At 50.5% G+C, this 16,316-nt stretch overlaps 1 protein-coding gene and 1 pseudogene across 2 annotated transcripts; one reads left to right on the forward strand and one right to left on the reverse strand.

Moving 5' to 3' along the window:
- Window positions 1-671: 671 nt before the first annotated feature.
- On the reverse strand, window positions 672-1,081 carry LOC308640138 (huntingtin-interacting protein K-like; annotated as a pseudogene). The gene has a single exon. The product of its transcript is annotated as a huntingtin-interacting protein K-like (transcript).
- Window positions 1,082-3,705: 2,624 nt separating this feature from the next.
- Window positions 3,706-14,562, forward strand: LOC308640136 (phosphatidylinositol 4,5-bisphosphate 3-kinase catalytic subunit delta isoform-like; the record flags this gene model as incomplete). Its single annotated transcript, XM_081312154.1, is given in 23 exon segments — window positions 3,706-3,849; window positions 5,361-5,589; window positions 5,687-5,919; window positions 6,323-6,502; window positions 6,656-6,805; window positions 7,188-7,277; window positions 8,337-8,558; window positions 9,198-9,294; window positions 9,382-9,397; window positions 9,399-9,510; window positions 9,893-9,943; window positions 10,016-10,183; window positions 10,270-10,391; window positions 10,587-10,730; window positions 10,880-10,979; window positions 11,097-11,275; window positions 11,375-11,487; window positions 11,648-11,726; window positions 12,196-12,363; window positions 12,923-13,046; window positions 13,218-13,363; window positions 13,708-13,840; window positions 14,455-14,562. Coding segments are annotated over 23 exon segments (3,108 nt in total).
- Between the last annotated feature and the right edge of the window lie 1,754 nt (window positions 14,563-16,316).

The following is a 16,316-nucleotide window of genomic DNA, read 5'->3' on the forward strand; positions in this document are numbered from 1 at the left end:
CACTTTGTGAGACTGGCTCTAAATTCATGATTCCCCTGCTTCACCCTTCCAAGCTGCTGGGAATACAGGTAGGTTGCACCATGCCCAACCTATCATTTACCTTAAAGATACTTCAGTTCTTTTACCAGATTCTGTGAAAAATACTACAATGAAAATATAATTGTACTGTTTTCTATGATGTAGTTACTCCAATTTTTTTAGATACATACCCAGAATTACTACTACTGAATCATGTGGCATTTTTTTTAAAGAGAGAGTGAGAGAGGGGAGGGAGAGAGAGAGAGAAAGAGAGAGAGAGAGAGAAGAGAGAGAGAGAGAGAGAGAGAGAGAGAGAGAGAGAGAGAGAGAATTTTTAATATTTCTTTTTTAGTTCTCGGCGGACACAACATCTTTGTTTGTATGTGGTGCTGAGGATCGAACCGGGTCGCACACACGCCAGGCGAGCGCGCTACCGCTTGAGCCACATCCCCAGCCCCTCATGTGGCATTTTTATTTCAACTTACTGAAGAACCTTAATATCATTTTCAAAAATAGCTTTATTCAATTTATATTCCCACTAGCATTTTCACAACTGAGTCTTTATATCCATGCATATATGTTCTGGGGTACGTACTATCTTTCTGATTTTTATTTTTTATTTATTTTATTTATTTTTTTGCAAAAAAAGTCTTTATTGCAATAAGTTAATCCTGTAAATATGCCTGAAAAAGTACATATCAGTTGGTCAGAGCAATAAGAGCCTCCACCACGTTTCCCATGTGTTCCTGCAAGCTCCTCTCTGCTGCTGCTCAAGAAATCTCCATCTCTGTCATTATCAACTCCAGATCTTCTTTCTTGATAGTGACCTTTGCCAGTTCCTTCTCCCGTTCTTGTTTGGCTTTCTGCTCACGAGACCTTCTATCTCCGATCATGGACATAGCCATCTCCAGATTGGAACTCTGGATCTCCTTCTCCTCCACATAGTCGGTGACCCGCTCCAGGTCCGCTGCACCACTGTCATGCTTCTGTGCCTTCTCGGGGGCCATTCGGGGCCGCTGATCTCGGTTTCCAACTCCAGTTCCACGTCCCCCTCAGTCGCCATATTTTTATTTTTTAATATAAACATTTTATTTATTTATTCACTAGTCATAGATAAACAAATAACTTTTATTTTCTTTATTTTTATATGGTTCTGATGCTTAAACCCAGTGCCTCCCATGTTCTAGGCAAGTACTCTATAACTGAGTCAGAACCCCAGCCCCTATCTTTCAGATTTTTATCATAGGCATTCTGACAAGACGACACAGAGTACAGAAACTTTTTCATTTGACTGATGCACTAAGCTTCTGGTGCAACTGTGTTATATTCCAGGCCAGAGGAAGAGTGTGCTGTAAATATTTTCTGTGATGAAACAGGAATCTTTGATTTCTAACACAGTTTTAACAGTAATGATGAAAATTTAAGTTTTTGGAAGTAGTTACAAAAAATCCAAATCCACCTGTTTGTAATATGTGAATATATTTGCACATGTTCAGTCTCTATTGCTTATAGAAATTTTTAGGATATACTCCCTGGAACAGAAGGCACTAATTTTAGATGCTCAGTACATGGAGAAACTACTTCTAAAAACAATTGTTAGGCCTGGAATTATTTTTGGGGTGAACAAAGGTAGGTCAGGCCTCAGAAAGTGCTGAAATGTTATTTATTCTATCAGTAGTTGTCTTGATTTTCCCCTTTGGTACCTATAATTGAGTTGAGAGAGAAGCAATTCTTCCAGCAACAGAAGTTATCAAAACCACTGGAAAAATCTCTTTTTGGGAAAAAAACTGACATCTTTGATACTTAAATTTTCTGACCTGACTTCAGGTTGTGATGCAAATGAGTAGAGCAATTGTTTCACATGCACAAGGCCCTGGGTGCCATCCTCAGAATTGCACCTCATCCCACGCCCAAAATAACCCACAGTTTATTTAATTTACATTAACTGAAATTTAGAAATTGATACCTGGTCTTTATCAGAAAAGCTTTATTTGTTTGGGACAACTTAGGTTGGTGAATATTTTTAACCTATAAATAGTGTGAAAATTGAGTAGACAAAATAATTCTTGTGGTATTTGTTTGGGTTGGGCTGGGGATAGAACCCAGGGACTTGAACATGTTAGGTAAGTGCTCTGACACTGAGCTAAACCACGATCCAAGGCCAGTTATTTCTGATTAAAATCTGAAAGTGAAATGGCAGAAAACAAAAAGAAAAAGAAAAGCTGGCAATGAAATAAGCATAAACTATACAAAAGATTTCAAAGGATCAATACTAAAAATAGTTGGAGTATCTCTAGTATTTTTTCCCTGTGTTGATTTCTTGTCAACATGATGATAATTTGGATACATTGGATTAAATAAAATGCATTCTGAACCTTAATTTTACCTGTCTTTTCCCTTTTAATGTGTATATGTTTCCTTGACACCAAACATGAGGTTCACATACTGCTCTTGGACCAGCCTCCTCTCTGCTCCCAGGTGCAAGCTATGAACCCAGTATAGGAATATACATTGTAGCATCTTTTGTAACAACTAAGGAAAATAGAAACAAACCTTCCCAGTTTATCACCATGATCAGGGCAAATACAAGGTGCTTTCTTTATACAGTGAAACACCTTGCAGGAGTTAAAATGAATGTACTATTGCTACATGTATTCATCCACGTGGGTGGATCTAAGGAACATTGAGTAGCCAAAGCAGGTTGCAGAAGATTCACTAGTTTAGGAAGGTTTAAGACATTCAAAAATATTAGGACTTCTTTGTGGATACAAATTAGTAGTAAAAACACTGATGGAGGCTATAGATAAACAGATTCCAGATGGTGGTGACCTGGAGGGGGAAGCTGGGAGTGAGGGCAGTAAGGGGCTGATCTGGTTCTGGAGTGTATGGAAGACAAAATTTCTCTGTAATGTATTGTTATGTATGTGGTGGGGGCAGGTTTGGGGCTCAGTTCAATCAATATATCTCACCAAATCTTACACAGACACACACACACACACACAAGCACACACTCTGGGGTGCACACCTGTTACTCCAATTGCTTGGGAAGCTGAGACAGGAGGATTTCAAGTTCAAAGAGAGCTTCAGAAACTTATCAAGGCCCTAAATGCCTCATGGAGACCTTGTGTCTAAATAAAATACAAATATAGGCTGGGGATGGGGCTCGGTAGTTACATTCCCTTGGGTTCTATCCCTGTGGAGGAAAAAATCAATAAAAAGGATGGGGGATGTAGTTCAGTGTTAGAGTGTCCCTGGCTTAAATTCCCAGTGTAAAAAATAAAAAATACAAATTTTGTCCAGTCATAGCCTTTGGCCTTTCTCGAGTCCTGAGTTGTACACCCAGCCATACTGCCATTTGTCCTTGCCAGGTGGTGGCCATGATAGCGTCTCCCTGGTGTGTAATTTTCAGAGGAAAATTATTTGGTCTATGGCTCTGGGCCCGCTGTGAGGGAGGCAGATGTGTCCACCAGAGTGAGAGGCAGCTGAGTGCAGACAGTTATCTGGGGCAGTAGGAGCAGCAGCTACCTGGCCAGTGGGGGCCCTGTGGGAGGAGAACACCATGTGCCCACCTGGGAGCCCTCAGCCCTGAGCCTCACATTGCCCGAGGCCCCCATACACTACTCTCAAGGACTCTCTGCCTTTGCTTCCTTTACATGTCACATGGCCACAGAGAAATAACAAAGCAGAATGCCCTTGGGGATTGACTGTCCCATGGAATTCTGGACCGAGGTGGAGAAGAATCAGAGGGTGGTGGTTGACTTCCTTCTGCCCACAGGGATCTACCTGAGCTTCGCTGTGTCCCGCAATGCCAACCTCAGCACCATAAAGCAGGTACTGCCTGGTCTCCTGTCAGCCCTGGGAGCTCAGAAAGTCAGAGGCTTTGTTCCTCACACTTGAGAACCTCAGATATAAATTTTGAAAAATATACAATATCAAGAACTTGCATAAAAGGGGTGGTTAAACTCCACTTACTATTCAAATTCAGCTTACCCCATGGCAATGTGTTCCCCTCCCTAGTTTCAGCTTACCCCATGGCAATGTGTTCCCCTCCCTAGTTACCAGAGGGCCAGCTACTAGTGACCACAGTCTGCTCGCAGCCACATAAGGGCCTTGCAGGAATTTGTCTTTAAAACTGTTGTCAACATAGTGCCCATCATCCTTGGAAAGGGTCCTCAGGTTCATTGAATAAATTTCAGGATGAATTACTGAGTCAAAGCAATGAACATCTGCTTTGGTAGATGCTGTCCTATGGCTTTCAATGGGGTTGTGCCATTTACAAACTAGGGTTTAATGGGTCATGCCTTGGACTGCCCGAGGGCAAAAATTTATTTCACAATTTTAAAAGCTATTATTGAGAACAAGAAAAAAATGATAGAAGCAATGGACCACACTTGAGGGATTTTTTTTAATGTCCTGGAAAATTTCTCTCTGGCTTCCTTCCATCCTTCCTTAAAATTTTCTACTTCAAAAGTAGCTGGGTGTGTCCCCAAATGTTCCAGTGGCTGAGTCAGGAGGATTGTAAGTTCAAAGCCAGCCTCAACAACATAGTGATATTTGAAGCAATTAAGTGAGAACCTGTCACTAAATAAAATACAAAAAAGGGCTGAGGGTATGGCTCTGTAGTTCAGTGTCCCTGAGTTCAATAATAATATTGGCCCATAAAATTTTGGAAAATAAGAATGAGAAGGAAGAGACCTGCCTGTGATCCTGCCATAGAAGACGGCCACAGGCACTACCTTAGCCATTTCCTGTTTTCTAACCACATTCTAGCTAAATTCTGATTATGAACTTTCATGACTTGTTTTTCTGAGTGACCACAGTAACATTTTGTTCATATTCTAGTTCCTGTAAACATCATTATATGGTTCACTTGATGTGCTTACAGAACTTCAAACAATGTGCCTAAAGTTGAAACACTACAGTAGCAGACTTGTCCCTGGGGTCCCATCTCTCATTTCATTGTGGTTTTGGTTTCTTCATATTTTATTGATATGAAGCTTTGTGGGCTATGTGCTATGTGTCACAGTGGTTCAGCTCTGCCATGGCTCAAGGCCACCATTGCCTTGGTGGGGTGAAAGCAGCCCTAGATAATGTGTCTAAGGCAGGCGTGGCTGCTCAGTCCCCAATCTCCACACATCAAGTCCTTCACAGAGCACAGGGACAGGAAGCTTGCTGACTAGCTGGTTGGTCCCAAGGGCCAAAGGGTTCCTAGGAAGTGATGTTGGGGTCTCCCTTTGCCCTCTATGTGGCTCATGCAGAGTGGGATGCCCAGACTAGAGGCCTCTGTCTGCCTTCCAGCAGCTGTCATGGCCAGCAAGGCTGACCATAACCATTCCTCCCAGATGCTGTGGCACGAAGCCCAGAATGAGCCCCTCTTCCACATGCTCAGTGACCCTGAGGCCTACGTGTTCTCCTGTGTCAACCAGACCGCAGAGCAGCAGGAGCTAGAGGATGAGCAGCAGCGGCTATGTGATGTCCGGCCCTTCCTGCCCATGCTGCGCCTGGTGACCCGCCAGGGTGACCGCATGGAGAAGCTCATCAACTCACAGATCAGCCTCCTCATCGGCAAAGGTAGGGCTCGCAGATCAGCCCCCGCCTCAGCAAGGTAGGGCACACCTGGGTGGCTGGTGCCACATGCACCTGCACTGAGCCTGCTCCTGCCCTACAGGCCTCCATGAGTTCGACTGCCTACAAGACCCGGAAGTGAATGACTTCCGCACTAAGATGCGCCAGTTCAGCGAGGAGGCGGCTGCCCACCGGCAGCAGCTGGGCTGGGAGGCCTGGCTGCAATACAGTTTTCCCCTTCAGCTGGAGCCCTCCACCAGGAGCTGGGGGGACAGCAACACCTCTCAAATCTCCAACCCAGACCTGATTGTCAATGTCAAATTTGAGGGCAGCAGGGTGAGCCCATAGCCCATGTCCTAGGGAGGCTGCTCCAGCTGTGGCACATGGACTGCTGTGCCCATGGGGACCTTCCACTGATAAGACACTCCAGTGTCCCAGGCCCCCAAATTTCCCTTCACTCACTGGCATTACACAGCATTTGCCAGGTATGCAGGCATGCAAGGGGTGTAGTCAAGCATCCCACCAGGTAAGCTCACCAAGGCTGAATTGGTCCCTTAATTCACTGGACAAGTATTTCCTGGGTGTCTGCTGTTACTTTCACCAGTGAATGACCCAGGCCCTGCCCTTGTGGGGCTCACACTTGGGGATACCCAATAAAGGCAGGCATGTGGCCTTGCCCCCTTTCCCCAGAAGCCCATGGGCCTGAGAGCAGCATGCCAACACTCCCTCCTCCCCACAGGAGAGCTTCACCATCCAGGTGTCCACCAAGGATGTGCCCCTAGTGCTGATGGCCTGCGCCCTCCAGAAGAAGGCCAAGGTATACCAACACCTCACAATGGAGCAGCCTGAGGACTATGTGCTGCAGGTGAATGGGCGGCATGAGTACCTCTATGGCAGCTACCTGCTCTGTCAGTTCAAGGTGAGGCCTTCAAGGAGCCCTCTGCACTCTGGGATCCCTGCCACTCTAGAAGGGGCCAGCATAGGAGTGAGAGAGCCAGACTGTGGGTCTCTCTTGGTTCCAGGGAATGGATATACCACCCATTGACAGTTCAATCTTACACTCTCATCTCAGTACATATGCAGCTGCCTGCACAGTGGACAGACCCCCCACCTGACCATGGTGCACTCCTCTTCCATCCTTGCCATGTGGGATGAGCAGAGCAAACCAGCCCCTCAGGTCCAGAAACCACACACCAAACCGCCCCCCATTCCCATGAAGAAGGTGAGATGATGTTCTCCCCTTTCTTACCCTCTTTCTCTTCCTACCTCCTTTTGGCTAACCACAGAGCCTCTTGGGCAGCACCAGGGCTAGGTGTTGATCCAGGGGACTTTGGATGGTGCAGTCCTTTTGAAGAGTCAGGGCCTTGAGCTGACACCCAGGGTAGGGTCCTGTCTGAGCTACTGCGATCCCAGATTGCCTACTTCTCTGCAGATCTCAGGGGGGCTGGGGCCCCTGGGCCCCTGTGTGGCAGATTGGTAAAGGATGGTGTTGGAGACAGGTTTCTGAACCTTGCCACAAATTTGGGACCCTCTCCCCCTCTCCCCAGCCTTTCAGCAGCCAGGGGAATGAGCTGGGATTTAAGCCCCTCTCCTCTCCTCTCTAGCCCTCCTCTGTGTCCCTGTGGTCACTGGGGCAGCCTTTCTGCATTGAGCTGATCCAGGGCAGCAAAATCAATGCTGATGATCAGATGAAGGAAGGGGCTTGGGTACCAGGTGAGTGGACAGTTTGCTTGTTTGTTTTTTCACAAACAGGGTGTGCTGTAGCCTGGAGGGGCAGCAGAGAAAGAAGAGTGGGAGGGTGTCACACAAAAGTCACCTGGACACATTACTCATTATCTCTGCCTGGATTGGCTGTGAGCCACATCCAAACAATAAGAGGGGAGGGGAGCAGGCCAGCAGGCCAGGGAGGCCAATTAATGGAAACCTGGGCCAAGCAACTTGTGGGTATTTGACTTTGGTGGAGCTTGTGGAATCAGGCCCAGCCTATTGAAGTAGGAGGCCCAGTCAGAGATGTGTAAGGCACCATAGAAGCTGGCTGCAGCTGGGCTGAGGTGCTTCCAGGGGTTACCAACCCAGGGGTGCCCAGAGTCTAGGGGACACTGCACATGGTTCCCCCTGAAAGCTGAGCCCCCATGGGCTTGGGGAACAGTGCCCTGTTGTCTCTTCAAAAAGCACTTTCATGGCTCCTCTGCACTCAGAACCACCTGCAGAGGTGGATTTATTATCCCACTTCTGGGAGGTGATGCCTGTCTGGGTCCACAGAGTGTAGCATGTCTTGTCTGGGTCTCTTTTTTGGCATTACTTTACAATCTGGGAAGGGGGGTGTGTCTGCAGGAGTCATGGAGGATTGGGTGGGAGCAGCTCTGGGGATGGGCTGGCAGGTTGGAACTGGAACAGGTGCAATGGAGACTGGAGCCACATGGGGCTCAGAAGATGCTAGGCATGAAGGTAGCCAGAGCTGTTAGAAGCAGAAGGGACCCTGGAACTTCTGAACCCTGATGAGGAAACTGAGGTTCTGAGTTGACCCACAGAGTCAAGTGTACTGAGACTGGCTTGCCCCAGTACAGCCTGGGGTACCAATTCCCCAAGACACTTGTACCACTGAGCTGCCAGCCTACAATCTGCTGGACCACTCTCAATGCAAGAAGTAGATTTGGACCCCTGTGTAAATGGGGACTTTCAAGGAGAGGATTGGAACTTTAGATGGGGTGGGGCCTTCACTCCCTCATCCATGCCCTGTACCCCTTCCCCAGCTGGTGGTGCAGGCCGGGCTCTTCCATGGCAATGAGATGCTGTGCAAGACGATGTACAGCTTGGAGGTGAGCGTGTGTTCAGAGCCCATGTGGAAGCAGCATCTGGAGTTTGACATCAACATCTGTGACCTGCCGCGCATGGCTCGGCTCTGCTTTGCACTCTATGCTGTGATGGAGAAGGCCGAGAAGGCGTACTCTAGCAAGAAAAAGTCCAAGAAGGAGGTGGGTTGTGCTGACTGGGAGAGGTCCAGGCCTCAGACACCCAGTGAAACCCCTTATGGGGGCCTCTTGCAATCCTGCTCCCACAGGCAGGCACCCTGAGAACAGGGTTCTGGGAGAGCCTGGGGACCCCAGTCTCTCTGCCTGCCCTAGTCTGGCTCCTTAGTCTGGCTTCCTATGCTGCCTGAGCAACAGCTCATGAGTTGCCTGACTTGAAATATCTAGCCCAGACCTGTGGTCCTTAGGTATCCTGGAGGCAGGTCCCTTGGTGGAAGGACAGTGTTCTCAGGGGGACAGAAATGATGAGTTAGTGGCTGCCTGGGGAGAGTGTGGCTAGGCCCCAAGTCACTAGACCCAGGATGTAACTTGCCCCTGGTCCTGGGCCAGCTATGGGACTGGTGGGCTTACTCAAGTGTTTCTGGATGCTGGGTGTGAAGATGCAGGCAGCCAGGAAGGGATCTTGCTGGCTTAATTACTGAAACTCTGATAGGAAAGAGATAGCAGGTCCTTCCCCTCCTCCTGGGTCTAACTTGGAGACATTCCATGCAGTCTGGGTCTTCTCTCCTGGTTGGCCTGGAGACTGGTTCCATTTTGCATATGAACAAGAAGAGGCTCACTCTGATCTGTAGTATCCTTCTCCAGGACTGCCCAATCGCCTGGGCCAACCTCATGCTGTTTGACTACAAGGACCAGCTCAAGACTGGGGAGCTCTGCCTCTACATGTGGCCCTCTGTCCCAGGTGGACCCAGGCCCAGCAGGGAGAGGCTCTTGGAGGGTGAGGCATCCAGAACTGGTTCCCCTACAACTACATCTCTCCTGCCTTCAGATGAGAAAGGAAGGAGAGAACCCCATGGGTACCGTGCATAGCAATCCCAACACAGAGAGTGCTGTCACCCTGGTCATCTACCTGCCCGAGGTGGCCCCTCACCCTGTGTACTACCCTGCCCTGGAGAAGGTCAGTGAGGTCCTTCTTGGAAGCTGAGCGCTAACCAGGAGCTTTCCTGGAGGTCCTCAGACGGGGTCCCTGGCCACCCGAGGCTTTGCCCATTGCTGGGGGCTGGGTCATCATGCTGATTTGAGGCCTTCCAGTAGCTATGTGGCCCACCAGGGGATGTTGGTGATGTCTGATGACATTTTGCTGTCACAGCCAATGGGAGAGGTGCTACTGGCCTGTGGCAGGCTGAGCCTGGAGATGCTACTGAATGCCCTGCAGTGTGCAGGAGGGCTCCCACCAGCAAGAGTGGTTGGCAGTAGTGCTGAGGTGCAGACGCCCTGCCTAGAGCCCTGCCAGTGCTGGCCCAGGCCTGGGGAGCTCACAGCAGGGACACTTGTTGCAGATTCTAGAGCTGGGACGTCATGGGGAGCATGGGCCTACCACCAAGGAGGAGGTGAGCTGGGGTGCTGGTGGGGCATGGAGCCAGGTGCTGGGCTGGAGGCCTCACTCTGCCTGCACCCCTTAGAAGCTGCAGCTGCAGGGAATCCTGGAGCAGCGGGGGTCGGGAGAGCTGTATGAGCATGAGAAGGACCTGGTGTGGAAGATGCGGCATGAAGTGCAGGAGCACTTCCCAGAGGCTCTGGCCCACCTGCTGCTCGTGACCAAGTGGAACAAGCACGAGGATGTGGCCCAGGTGGGTGGAGAGGGGCACCAGGGGCACAGCTGGAGTAGAGAGATAGCAGTGGGCCCCCCACCACCTGACTGCAAAGCACCCTCCAGATGCTCTACCTGCTGTGCTCCTGGCCTGAGCTTCCGGTCCTGAATGCCCTGGAGCTGCTGGACTTCAGCTTCCCCGACTGCCACGTGGGCTCCTTTGCCATCAGGTCCCTGCGGAAACTGACGTGAGTCCCAGCTGGGCACTGAGGCCCACAGGCTGCCAGCTCCTCACTAAGACAGCTTGCCCTGGCAACCTGGAAGTGGGTGCTGGGTGGAGATGAGCCTAGGCTGGCCTCACCCTCTTTCCAGTCACCTGCCAGCTGGAGACCTCTGTCCTGAGTTTCAGAACCCCAGACTCAACCAGCCTTCCTCCCCTACAGGGACGATGAGCTTTTCCAGTGCTTGCTGCAGCTGGTGCAGGTCCTCAAGTACAAGTCCTACCTGGACTGCGAACTGACTCAATTCTTGTTGGACCGGGCTCTGGCCAACCGAAAGATTGGCCACTTACTATTCTGGCATCTTCGGTAGCTGGATGCACCCCTGCTGATTCCTTGGGAACCTAGAAAAGCCATGGGGGATGAGGGTCTCCTTGCCTGCTGACCTCATGTTTACTGGGCTGGGGAGGGGCTATGTGCCACTCCTGGCCATTCTCAGCCCCATCTTCTCCCTCCAGCTCTGAGATGCATGTGCCATCCGTGGCCTTGCGTTTTGGCCTCATCATGGAGGCCTACTTCAGGGGCAGCACCCACCACATGAAGGTGCTGATGAAGCAGGTGAGGCTCAGAGTGCCTGTGCCTGAGGCGGGCTCCCCTTCCAGGCCCCTTCACAGTCATACTCCTGGTTCTGGCTCAGGCTCATGTGCACTGCTGCTACTCCATTCTGCCCACCAGGTGGAAGCACTGAGCAAGCTGAAGGCCCTGAGCGACTTTGTGAAGGTGAGCTCCCAGAAGACCACCAAGCCCCAAACTAAGGAGCTGATGCACTTGTACATGCGCCAGGATACTTACCTAGAAGCCCTTTCACACTTGCAGTCCCCATTGGACCCCAGCAGGATGCTGGCAGAAGTCTGGTGAGCCCCAGGCCTAGCCCCACCTGGAGCCAGGCCCTAAGCCCCCTCCCCTGCCCTAAGCCCCCAACCGCCCAGGCCAACACTGCCCTCTGCCTGCAGTGTGGAAAGGTGCACCTTCATGGACTCCAAGATGAAACCCCTGTGGATCATGTACAGCAGTGAGGAGGCAGGCAGTGCTGACAGCGTTGGCATCATCTTTAAGAACGGGGATGGTGAGCCAGGCTGGGCAGGGGACATGCTGAGGCCTTGGCCTTCTCACCTAGGCCCATACTGTTCTGTGGTCGGCCCCAGGGGGTTCCCTGAGAAGACAGAGCTCAGATACTCTGAGCCTTGCATGGGTGTATAACCCCCTAGAAACTCCTGCCCTTCCAGACCTCCGCCAGGACATGCTGACTCTGCAGATGATCCAGCTCATGGACGCCCTGTGGAAGCAGGAGGGCCTGGACCTAAGGTGGGGCCTCTATCCATCACCTGTTTGTTTGGGTCTGTAACAGGCCTCAGAGCCTGCTCCTGGAGGAGTCCCTGGTCTAAACTGACACCTCCCTGTTGGCTGTGAGAGTGGCTGTTCTCACAAGAGGGGTAGGGCAGCTGGAGGGGTTTGGGTAAGGCCATTCCTGGTGCTCAGCTCCTATTTCCTGGCTTCCTACCCCTTGGGGAGCAGTGCCACCTTCTTCCAAGCCCACTGACTCATTCTCTTCAGAGAAAACATGAGCCCAGCCAAGGTGTGCTCTGCAACTTGGGTGCCAGTTCTGTGTCTCTGAGGCACCTTCCCCAGAGCCCCACACCCCGTCTGGCATCCTTAGGAATTTGAGCAGTGTTCCCTGTGGTTTTGTTGGGTGCCTCAATTTCCAGGGGGTTCCAGTAGCCCCAGAGAATGTCCTTAACCGTAGTGTCTGCCTGTGCCTCTTCTCATGTGCTAGGATGACCCCCTATGGCTGCCTTCCCACTGGTGACTGCATGGGCCTCATTGAGGTGGTGCAGCACTCGGACACCATTGCCAACATCCAGCTGAACCAGAGCAACCTGGCTGCCATGGCTGCCTTCAACAAGGATGCCCTGCTCAACTGGCTCAAGTCCAAGAACCCTGGGTAGGCTTTCTTATTCCTGGGAGAGGCTCCATAGAGTGAAAGGTGAGGGAAGGCCTGTGACAGTTTCCATGGCTGCTTGGCTCAGCTGAGCACTGGCCCACATCTGATTTGGGGCAGGACAGAGAAGGTCACTGTTCCTGGGTGTCCATTTTTCATGGCTGTGTTATGCTACTCAACTCTTTGGGCATTAAAACCACCACCGTGTTTAGTCACAGATATGTAGCTTGAGTGGGTTCTGCTGAGTGTTTCTGCTGTGGTTTGAAATAGCTGGTGCTATGGCTAGCATCTGTGATATTGCCTGAGCCCAGAGCATCTACCAAGGGCCCAGTCACACACCTAGGCACTTGGATGTCAGTTGTGCCTCTTTGTGCAGCCTCTCTTCATCTAACACATAGTCCTTGTCTTCTCTGAATGGTATTGTGTGGAAGAAGGGGGCAATTTCAAGCTGGGCATGGTGACCTATGCTCCAGAATAATGCCCTCCTTGTTGATTAACACAAGGCCAGATTCAAGAGGAGAGAAAATATAAGGAGCCCTGGTTTTCAATCTTCCCCACCCAGAGAAGCCCTGGATCAAGCCATTGAGGAGTTCACCCTCTCTTGTGCCGGCTACTGTGTGGCCACATATGTGCTGGGCATCGGTGACTGGCACAGTGACAACATCATGATCCGTGAGAATGGGCAGGTAAGGGGCACTGTGTTCAGCTGCCCAGTGAGCTTGTCCTACATGCCTGGCCCAGGGGCCTCTCTGCCCTTCCCACAGCTCCCAGAGGAGTGCCCCAAGTCCTGCTGACTTCCTCTAAACAGAACCTCTCTTTGTGAAGCCTGTTCAGTAGCTGCCCTTCATTCCCCTCAGCTATTTCATATTGACTTTGGCCACTTTCTGGGGAATTTCAAGACCAAGTTTGGAATCAACCGTGAGCGAGTCCCATTCATCCTCACCCATGATTTTGTCCACGTGATTCAGCAGGGAAAGACTAGTGATAATGAGAAGTTTGAAAGGTGAGGGTGCCCAGGGCCCTGGTGAGGGGACAGTGTCCAGCCAGGGGCAGGGATGGGGACATACCCTCAGCCTAACTCCTGCCTCCACCCTGGGGGTGCTGCCTTCTCTGCAGGTGCACCCCAATCCCAGAGTACCCTGTTGGGCAGTGCAAACAGGAGGTCCATGGGAGGTGTAGGAGGCAGGCCCAGGCAGGGGCATTGGTTAGAGGATCTGGGTACACCCATAATAGACCAGGGGCAGACACTCAGGGGCAGGTGCTGGCTGGATGCAGAGCCTCTGCTGGTTTGGGGCTGGGAGTGGCAGGGAGGACCCAGGGCTGTACCTATTTCCTCCACTTCTTCAGGTTTCGAGGCTACTGTGAACAGGCCTACAGCATTCTGCAGCGCCATGGGCTCCTCTTCCTCCAACTCTTTACTCTGATGCAGGCAGCAGGCCTGCCTGAGCTCAGCTCCTCCAAAGACATCCAGTATTTGAAGGTATGCCAGCACAGGGCCACACCAGACTAGAGGCCAGAGTCCACCACAAACTTCCCAAAGCCTGCCTGAACCTCTACAGCTGCGGACGAGCCTGTCTGCCATATGTATAGTATAAAAATGAGCTTGGCAGAGCTCATCCTGGTCAGAGTGCATCTTGCCCAAACAGCTCAGGGACCTAGGAAATTCACCTGACAGATGGGGGCCCTCATGCCGTCCCAGGCCCAGCATTGCAGTATGGTGCGAAGTAGCCAGAATGTTGCACTCCCTGGGCCTACTCCCACCCAAATGAAGGTGAACTGTGATCTTGTTTGGTCATCCCATGTGTCCTCAGTGTCTTTCATGCATGAGATAAAGTCTCTTGTAGGTTTGCAAGACACTTTCCATTCCTGTCTTTTCAGTTGGTGAGAGGCAGAGTGGGAGGGGGTGTATTCCCTAAAGCTTCTCCTGCCCTTCTCTCAGCTAAGATGAGGCTGCCTGACCATCTGCTTGCAGTTCTTTTAGGAAGGAATTTCAACAACCCAAGGGGGCAGGAGTACAGGGAGGCAGAAGGGATTGCAGATACAGCAGGGTCAGGACCCCTGAATGTTGATACAGTTGTGATGATTCTGTCCCAGGACACTCTGGCGCTGGGGAAGACAGAGGAGGAGGGGCTGAAGCACTTCCGGGTGAAGTTCAATGAAGCCCTGAGGGAGAGCTGGGAGACCAAAGACAACCGGCAATAGTGGCCACCTCTGAGCTGCCACAGGCTGACAAACCTGTTCTGAGGACAGCTACCCTGGGTTGTCCTAGATGGGGCCTCACACCTGAACTACACCTCATGGTAAAGAAAAACACAATTGCCTTTTGTTTACACTAGTTATTTAGACAGACAGGAAATGTTTAGACAGACAGGAAATGTTTCAAAATGATGGGGGAATGTGATGGACATTATTATCCAAAGTAGATGTACAAAGACACAAATTGGTGTAAATATACTTTGTATACAACAAGAGATATGAAAAATTGTGTTTTATTTGTGTAATAAGAATTGTAATATATTCTGCTGTCATATAAAAAAAAAACTATTATAAAGAACCAAACAGCCAGGGCTGGGGTTGTAAGCTCAGTAGTAGAGTGCTTGCTTCGCACGTGTGAGGCACTGGTTTCAATCTTCAGCACCACATAAAAATAAATTAAAAATAAAGGTATTTGTCCATCTACAAGTGAAAAATAACAAAAAGAACAAAACACCATAAATGCAAACGCACCCAAGTGCAGAGGAGGGGTGCTGCACTGTGTCCAAGCACTGTGAGTTGGGCACCTTGAGGTTGTACCTTGCTCTTGTCTTAGGATGGGCATTCCAGGTCTTCCAGCTGGTGGATCTTGCCCAGCAACGACTGACCTCCTCTTGGGGAAGCCTTGTTCCCAGGCTCCCGACCTAGCAGTTACTTGGCCTCCTGTCCACTTAGGACACCTCAATCCCCAGATCACCTTCTGCCACCTGTGTGCCCCCCCTGCATGTTCTCCATTGACCAAGTCCTGGGCAGCTCCCAAAGAAGCCAGGGTACCCTCCAGACACAGGGATGCTTGCTCTTCACTGCTAAAGTGACTCTCAGGTAGAGGATGCCCTCACCTCTTTCACCTTCAGGTAAGAAAATAATACCACTCTACTTACTGAACCTCTACAGCTGCAGAGGAGCCTGCCTCCCCTATGTGTAGTATAAAAAATGAGCTTGGCAGAGCTCCTCCTGGTCAGGGTGAAAGGTCAGAGAGGGTCTGTGTGGTGATGTGTGCATAGGCTCCCTGCTCTGGAAGGTTTAAGGGAGGGATGGGGCTTGATGTCCCCCAGGGCTCACCTTTGAGGAACCATCTGGAAATAATCTTGGGCCATGTGAGGCAGGGTCTTTCTCTCTGAGGGCACTTACTCTGAGATAGTCCAAGTTTAGCCTCAGTAATCCCAAAGGGCTACACAAGAGAAACTGTCCCTACTGCAGGATCCTGTGCCTCTTTCAGCTTTCTGAAGCCCGCTGTAGTGAAGCATCCAGGACTTGGGCTTTTAGAAACCCACAGTGGGATGGGGCCAGAGCCCTGTCATAGAGCATGTGCTGAGTATGCATGAGGACTTGGGTTTGATCTCTAGCAGTGTAAACAAAAAATATGAAGAAGGTCCTGATAATCCTGATGCACATTTAGCTCACTCTCAGGTGTCTCCCAAGACTTGGGAGAGCCAGCAGACTCTGGCCCTTAGCAGCAGAGGTGCACAGCTTAAAAGGAATTCCAGATGCCAGCTCTCTGCATTTTCAATAGCTGTTGGGCCACCAGAGCACCTGTCTCATCTGCAGTAGCCAGAGATGACACTTTTGTTCCCAAATAAATGCTGAATTTAATCAGGCCACCTGCCTCCTTTACAGTAGGAAAAACCACACACATGTCTATGTATTATGCTTCAAGGCATGGTCACAGACCTTGCACAACCTCAGCGATTTCTGGGTGTATG

Source organism: Spermophilus citellus, assembly GCF_964194105.1.
Source record: "Spermophilus citellus genome assembly, contig: SCAFFOLD_273, whole genome shotgun sequence".
Lineage (NCBI taxonomy): Eukaryota > Metazoa > Chordata > Mammalia > Rodentia > Sciuridae > Spermophilus > Spermophilus citellus.